This window comes from Aythya marila (assembly GCF_965140915.1).
Source record: "Aythya marila genome assembly, chromosome: 17".
NCBI lineage: Eukaryota > Metazoa > Chordata > Aves > Anseriformes > Anatidae > Aythya > Aythya marila.
The window spans coordinates 12,129,414-12,137,885 of NC_139058.1; the positions used below are offsets into that span (position 1 = coordinate 12,129,414).

The 8,472-nt window shown below is 51.0% G+C and overlaps 1 protein-coding gene across 18 annotated transcripts in view; it reads right to left on the bottom strand.

Moving 5' to 3' along the window:
• The window catches only part of FBRSL1 (fibrosin like 1), a 514,372-nt gene extending 507,207 nt beyond the window's left edge, over nt 1-7,165 (bottom strand). For 17 of the 18 annotated variants that reach the window (XM_082774376.1, XM_082774373.1, XM_082774374.1 and 14 more), the window contains exon 1: nt 6,783-7,164. In XM_082774376.1, coding sequence (XP_082630502.1) covers nt 6,783-7,079 — 297 coding nt within the window. In that variant the 5' untranslated portion in view covers nt 7,080-7,164. Of the gene's footprint in view, nt 1-6,782 lie in introns of all 18 variants that reach the window. The other variant, XM_082774368.1, reaches the window with a different exon arrangement.
• Between the last annotated feature and the right edge of the window lie 1,307 nt (nt 7,166-8,472).

Genomic DNA, 8,472 nt, shown 5'->3' on the forward strand with positions numbered 1-8,472 from the left:
CAGCACATTCAGGAAAGAGCAGCGGCACCATCCTGCAAGGCATGCGCTAGGCAGAGGAGACAAGCAGCTCCTTAGGCCTGGTGACAGAGCCCAAGAGCCCCTAAAATAGAGCGTTTGACTTCAAATTGCCACGTCTGTGTGGCACAACTATACATAGGCAGCACAAGATTAAAAAAGCTTTGCTTTGAGCACAAAGGGAGAGACAGGAACAGTGCCATAAGCCCATGTTTTGCAGCCAGCAGCGCAGGGAAATCATTTTGATCCCTTCAATCCCCTTATCCATGCCAACCACTGACCTTGCAGATGCAACTTTTGTTCAAGTTTAGTCTCTTTTTGGCTTGAAGCAAGACTGAGCTGCACAGGAAACGCTCTCCATTCATCCTGCACCACACCAGCGCTGCACACGGAGCTGCCTCAGTGCCTGTTCTCGCCTGGTACTTCTGAACTTTGGATCCAGACTGTCCTATATAACTAAGTCCCCAAACCACCACTCTCCTGTCCCCAGGCTCGGTCATGTGTTGCAGAGGCTCTTCTGAATTCATTTAATGCTCACCTCCATGTTACACCTATTGGATTAGTGACTCCAAGACTAGGTCTCCTTTCACCACCTGAACAGCCTACTTAAAAGCTCATTGTTTTTGTAAAAGAGGTAGGTTTTCAAAGAGATGGAGCAGGGCAGGTAAAATAGCATCCAGACTGCACAAGGAGCAGGGCTGGAGCAGTGGAAGCACCTGTCGTGCTGGAACACAGCACAGCCAGAAGATATTTAATCGGCAAGAGCCACTTCACCTACATAAAACTCTTTTATACCTTTACTGTGATAAACTGGAGGCATTAAAGTGCACTGAATTGGAAATTGTTCTCACTTACAGCAGGATGTTCTCATACGACTGGTACCAAGGTGCACGTCCTCTATACTGTATTTCAAAAAACTTTATTTTAAAAAGAAAGGGGAAAAAACGTATTGCATCGGGCAGGATTGGCTGCTTTGATCTGGCCCATGCTGTTCGCTCCCTAGCGCTCGCTGCAGCACTGCAGACAAAGCGCACGAAGCTCCCTGCCACCGCGGCAGCTGCAGCAAGGACCTCACCGTGGCACCTCTTTGGATCCACAGACACAAACCCACCCAGACCACACAGCCTGAGGCGGAGGGCAGCAGCCTGCAGCACCCAGACAACTCAACACCCCACAGCAAGGATACCAAGAGGAAGAAAACACCTCAAAATGTTAACGTCACGGGAAGAAGCAAGATTGCTGCAGGTACCTCGGCGCTGGGGTAACTCTGCAGCCTGGGTGTTGCATCTCCATCAGTCTATGGATGTTTAAAGAGGGACAGTCGTGCGATACGTCAGCCCTTCTGCCAGGCAGGCATCTCTCAGAGACAAAGTGACATACGCCAGGCTAAGCTCATCCTACCGGGCTCCCTTTCTCGCTCTCATTTTCCCTGAAATAAATGCTAATATTCAGGCTCATTCTGCAAAGTAACTGAGATTAAAAATAAAAAGAGGATCTCATTAGCATCCTGGGAGGACAATAAAGTTTTCAGTTCTCTCTAGACAAGAAGTCAAGTGCATTACTACAAATAAACACTGATTTGGATTGAGTATCATCTATCATTTGGATTAAGTAGAACACTAGCTTTATTACAGCCCTTTTATCCAAAAATCTTATCTGTGCAGTACACCGTTCTATTTTTAAATATATATATATATATTTTTTTTTAATTAATTATAATTCGTCTTCTCAATTTCTCTGTGCTTATATGCCTACATTTCAACAAGCTTCGTCTCACCTTTTACCCCACGTTTCAGGCTGCTGAAGAAAGATTGAGCAGTTAATGCTGCAGGGAGCTCACATAGAAGAATCTTCTAAGATTTTAAGAGGTCTCAGCAGGGATTTTTACCTGGATTTTGAAAAACGTGGCCGTTTCACAGCCGGTCCTCAGGTAAGCAAGCCACTTCCCCTCTCTGATGACACCACAGCTATGCTAAATGGCACTACCACACTGGTAGTACCTGTATTTGCTGCGCACGCTGCCACTCCTGCTGTGCAAGTGGCCCCGCACCCGGTGACACCAACAATGCCACCCGGTGACAACAATACTGCCCGGTGACATCAGTGCCACCGCACAGCTCTGCCTCTGCGCTGCCCGGCTGGATTTGCTGACGGGGCAAAAAGCTCCAGCAGCAGAGCCAGATCCTCACCCATCGCCGTGCTTTGCAGGACACCTAGCTCCTCTCGCTCCTGCCCACGTACAGCGCATGCGACCAAGCAGATGTTCAGGCTCTGCAGAACGTGTCCCTTGGAGCTGCTTTGCTTTAGCTCCTCTGTATTAACAGCCTCTTGCTCCTCAACAGCAGCAAAAACACATCGTAAGTACCTGCTTTGGAGAAGATGCAAAATCAACAGTGAGGAGAATAAATCAGAGAAGGCTAACAAGCCTTCAGGAAAACCGAAAGGCACTGAGAGCCTTTACAGCACCGTCTAAAAAATTACTGGTTTTCCTGCAGTTGAAAACATTTATATATATATATATTTATATATATTTAAGAAATAACTGTCCATCAGAATCACTAACTCGATACACAATCACTTGTCAATTAAGTAGAAGGAAAAAATATTTAACGTCTTGAAGCTTGTTTTAAAACAGAAGGTGAGGCACAGACAACGTCCAGCGCACAGCAGGCGCACAGCGACACGATCGCAAAGCAGCAGCCACCCGGCCAGGCCAGTGGAGCTAGCAGAAAACCTTTGGAGCAGGAAGTTGCAGTTAAATACACTGGTTTTCTTATCAATGGGAGATCAGAGCAACAGTAACAGCACAGTGTACAGCACACATGTGAGAACAGCCTTATCAAGATAACAGCTGAAGAGCTCATGGATGCTGGCCAGAAGCCTGCGATCACCGTGGGGCTTTCTGAACCCGGTGACACCAGAGTGACTCCGGAGTGACACCAGAGCAGTGTCAGTGCTGCCAGGTCTCCAGCTAGGAGCAAACACAAGAGGGGGCAAAGCTCTTGCCCCCCCCCGGGGGCTGAGGGTGCCCGTCCTGCTGGCGAGGGCAGCGCCGCTTCCAGAAGCTGGGCGCAAATTAAAAGGCCTGGCTTTTTGGCCAGGGGACCTACCACCACGCTGCTCAACGCGTGTTCGCAAGTGGATTCTCCAGGAGATGCTATAAATAGGTTAAACATTCCTTAAAGGGGGAAAAAAAAAAAAAAAGAGAGAGAAAAGAGAAACCACAACCCTTACGTACACACCACGAAAGTTAAAATTTCCACAGAGTGTTCCAAAGCTTTGCTGGAATCTGTAAAATTGATAAACAAAAGCCAAAAAGAAAATACAACCCCTTGTCTTTACAACTACTTTGGGAGAACAATTGCTCTCAAAGATCGCATTCATTAACATTCTGATGAAGTTCCCTTTTAGGGCTGTTTTTTGTACTTGAAAGGAACAGCGATGATCAGAGAGAGCCCTCAACTACCGACTCACTCATTTAGCTTCTCTCACTCTGATTCACCAATCACCTTCAAGAATAATTAGCAGCTTCATCTGAACGTAATGAATACACACACATGCTCACATACGTGCCATTCATTTCGGGAGGTGGCCAGAAATTCCCCCATTCCTCACCGCGGCTCAGGACCCATCTCCTGGGCAGCACTTGCCGTGTCCAAGCCGCCCGTGCCAGCGGTCAGGGCCAACTCAGGTCCCAGGTTTTCAGCCTCGAAGTCGTGGCCGGGTGGAAAACAAAATGCCCTGCACACCCACCAGCTGCACGGCAACGGATTTATTTGAGAAGATTCAGGGGAAGGAAGGGAAAGGGGAAGTTTTAATTTCATACGCGCAGAAAGAGGCTGCTGCTGCATCCGTGGGCTTTCAGGTTTTTTCCTTAAAATATATATATATAATCAAATCTGTCTTTACGTGAATAGGGGAGCTGCAAGTCGAATCACAAACAATTACCACAGAAGCAAGATGCAATGTTTTCAGATGACAACTGCCAGAAAAACACTGCCATGCTAGTTAAATAAAAAAAATCCCAAATGCTCAAAATTCACACCAAGGAGCTAGAAGAGACTTCATAAAGCCACCCCTCAGCATTAACCTTAACTGCTCGCATCACCAGGTCAACACGCGGGAGGCATACATAAAGCACCCATTATTTACAGGAACACCAGCGGTGAGAATTTTCTGAAGTGGGGAAGGGGAATTCACAGTGTTTTGAGATAAAGAGAAAAACAAACAGAAAAACCCTTGCCTCTTCCAAACATTTCTGTCGAAGTTCTGCCTAACCATTGAGAAATTTAATTTCCAGGGGGAAACCCAAAACCTAGCGAGCCTATTAAGCTTTATCGCAGATCACTGTAACATCTAATGAAAAACAAACCCAGAAGAAGAACAGAAGAAAGGATCACAATGAACTACCACATATGCAACAAAAGCTCCTTTTAGGATTATAAATTAAATAAAGCAGACTTTCTCAGTTCAGTACAGTTCCTAGGCTGGGCATTCACTTTTATCCTTTCTCCCCCTTCATGTGCTGTGATGGAGACATGGAGGATTTCAATTCTTATTTATTTCCTAAACATCATCGCAGCAGATTTTAAGTCCTCTTACAAAAAATAAAAAAAATAATTATATATACACACACTGAAATGCAAATCTCCTCCAACCCAGAAGAAAACCACCTGTTGCAGTCAAGTACACTAGAGAGCACAGCTCCACACCACGCAAAATGACCTTGCAGTTTCAGTCATTTACATGGGCATATGCTGCTTTAAAGTAGTTTTGTCTCGATAATCCCCTTCGCTTGCTGCTACACCAAATCTGCCAGACGTCACCCATTGTCAAAGGCAGTGCTGCACTTCTCGAAGGAAAGCTCACACAATGCAGAGCATTTTCTCCTCTTTCCTGTTGCTGCAACTTATGGAATACACAAGATCATTAGGGCTCCCAGAGCGCCTCAAATGCGAGATACCTCCTGGGTCAGGACCTGCAGGAACGCGGGGAGCGCTGCTCCTTCTGATGGGCCAGCTGCTACCCCGAGATGCTCAGGCACACGTATCCTCTTGCACACAGGTAAATACAGAAGGAATCAATTAATTTCAGGTGCTAGTGTAAGAATTCCAGAGGGCACAGTTCATAAAGATTTATATGTACTTTTTTTTTTAAAGAAAAAAAACAGAAGTGCTTCCCCAGCCAGATGTCCTTTGGGGTGGCAGAAGTTTAAGGTCACCTTCTACCCTCACGTGCCCTATTATCAAGGTTATGGTTTGGTTGGTTTGATAACAAGGCATATCCCATTTGAAAAGCACTGAGTTTCCCCTGCAGCCCTGGAGGGACTGTGCTATCATTTGAATTCTATTTCCTGATAATGTGCTCATCATGGTAGAAAATTTCTGCAAGAAGATGAATTTTACTTTCTTCACTGACAGCTCGGCAGAAACTCAGGGCTTTAATTGGACCTATCTGCTGATGCAGATTTGACTAAGAGCATGCCCAAGAAAAAAAAAATAATAACACAGACAGGTCTATGGCACTTGTGTAAAGGCACACATAAGCGGATCGCTTGCTCATTATCAGCTGTGTGTAGACAAAGTAGCTGGCTTTCCTGCTAGGACAACACCCCACAAATGACGCTGCGAGAGGCCAAAGAATACCAGTCACCAGCCCAGCACCGGTCACGTTCCCACTCCAGCACGTACACGTCCAGGCTGCTCGCCGCCTGCCTAATTTGTGTTTTTGTGGGCGAGGGAGGAGGGCCAGGCTCCCCAAGCCACAACTCCACCACCCCAGCACTGGAATCGATGGCCGAGGCACCAAGGACTTCCCGAGCAGGACGGCGGGCCAAAGGGGATCCCAAGGTCTGGGCAAAAGGTGCTAGGGATCCCAGGGCAAACTTGAACTTACTCACCAACCTCCACAAAATCCTTCATTACTGTAACGCGGGCTAATAGTGAGAGGAAATCTGCGGCAGAGAGCAAACCCAAAACTTTGCCCACATTTTTTCAACGCAGCACGTCAAAGTGGGCAAAGGCACCAGGGTGGCTCATATGTACTTGGAACTCAAGTTCCTGTGCCTACCGAGCGACTTGTTGGGTGCCCTCCCTCTCGACAGCTCACTTCTTCCCCTCGTACACAAACAAAACAAAAACCAAAAGCCAAAGTCTTCGTTTGTCAATGCCCCTCTGAAAATATTAAATTTCCTGCTCTGCTTAACTTAGCTCAGACAAGGCAGGCAGTATTTGCTCAGCAAATATTGTTTGTAATAAGTTAGACAAGCAATATTTTTTGCCAGCCTATTAACACCAGAAAAATATGTACAGTCAACAAGAGATGAAGAATTTGTTCAATTACTTCAAAAATGGGAATTACAACCAAGGGATTATTATCCATTTAAACATCTCTTTTCCACAAAATGTCAAACACTAGCCATTTGCTAACAATCTCCGGAGACAGATAAAGTAACCTTCTGGCAACGCAAACACAAACTCCACGAGCCGGGGGGGGGGGGGGCCGGGGAGGAAGGAGGACAGGAGGGGGGACCCGGGGTAAGGGGGAGCAGGGGGGCACCAGCCTGCAGCAAGTTGCCAGCAGTGCTGCCCGGCATCCCTGCAGGGCTGACAGCGTGACGAAGGCGCAGTAATTGGCATCTACAAAAAAATCAGCAGCGTGCAAGCACCCCGATTCATTTCCCATTTTTCAAAATATATATATTTTTGTTGGTCGGTTGTTGTTTTTTTTTTTTTTTTTTTTTTTCCCGGTCCCCTGTCGGCTCCTACCTCCAGGGCTTCCAGGGTGTTGAAGCTGGCTATGGCAAAGCCATCGATCAGGTCCTCTTCCTGGGAGCTGGACTCGCGGCGGCGGCGGCGCGGGGGCCGCGCGGTGCGGGCGGCGGGCGGCGGGCCCCGCGGGGCGGTGCAGTTCTGGCCGCCGCCGTTCTCCTTGCCGGGGCTCGGCTCCTTCTCGGAGCCCGACGAGGGGCTCTGGTTGCGGGGGTCGCGGGCCGCCGCCTCCCGCCGCCGCACGCGGTCCCGCTGCGACCGCGACCTCCGGCTCTGCCGGATTTTGCCATCCATCGCCGGAGAAGAAGCAAATCAAAAATGAAAGGGTGAAAAAAAAAAAATAATAATAATAATAATATAGGGGAACGGGGTGGGGGGAGGTGGGGGGGGGGGAGAAGCGGGGGGGGATTAAAAAATAAAAATAAGGCCGGGGGTGGGGGGGGAGGATGGGGGCGGGGGGGGCGCGGGGGGTGGAGAAAAGTCGCCCCCCTCCAACTCACCGCTTCCCCTCTCCGAACCCCGGAGCCCTCAAAAAATAATAATAATAATAATAATAATTAAAAAAAAATAATCAACAACAACAACAACAAAAAATCCTGCTGTTCAGACCCTCGGATCCAGGGCGATGATAATCCACAGAGCAAGGCTGGGTGGCGGTGGGGCTCGCGGCACACACACACAAAAAAAAAATATTAAATCCACGGAATGACCTTGACAAATTTCCACCCCCCGCCCCCACCACCCCCCCCCAAAAAAAAAAAAAAAAAAAAAAAAAAAAAGCAGTAGACGGGAAGAGGAGGGGAGAAAAGAGAGGAGGTGGCGGCGGCGGGGGGGGTATTTCTGGATCAGGACGAGGACACCTCGGGTTCACTCGGCGAGGAAGCGGAGAGGCAGATCCAGGAGGCTCGACCCAGCTCGGGATAAATCCAGCCGCGGCGCCCCCTTCCCTCGGGGGGGTGGGTGGGCAGCACCGCTCCGGGGCCCCCCTCGCTGCTCGGCCGGGGGCCGCCGCGCTCGCCGCCCAACTTTCTTGCCGCGGAGCGAGCCAGACAATCCCCGGGCAGCCCCCGCTGCCGCCGCCGCCGCCGCCGCCGACCCCTCCTCGCCGGGCGCCGCCGCCGGCTCGCAGCCCCCCTCGGGCGCGGCGCCCCCAACGCCGCCGCCGCCGCCGCCCGCTGCCGGCTGGCGCTCGCTCGCTCGCCCGCCCCGGCCCCAGCCCGGCCGCCCGCGGCGCGGCCCCGGCCCCCCGAAGGCGCTCAGTCGGCGCTGCCCGGATGCCGCCCCATTCTCCCCGAGCTGGGACGCGGCGCTAGCACCGCCCGGCCGGCCGCGCATGAGCAGGGCTGCCAGCTGCGCGTCATTCCCCGGCGCAGGCCCGGCCGTGCCCCCGGCCCCCCCCCTTCCTCCTCCTCCTCCTGCTGCTGCTGCTGCCCGCCCCTCGCCTCGCCTCAGCCCGGGGGAGCCGAGGCCCGCCCTCGCCGCCCCGAAAAGTTTTCCCCCCCCCCCCGGCCCGGCCGCGGGTCCCCGTCTCGCCTCCCTTCCTCCCTGCCCCGCTGGGGAAATGGAGGGCGGCGCGGCCGGGGGAAGCGGCGGGGGGCAGGGGGAGCTGCTGGGGGCGAGGGGCAAAAGGAGGAGCCGAGGGGAGAGAGAGGGGGCTTGGAAGATGAGGAGGGGGCTGAGGAACGGG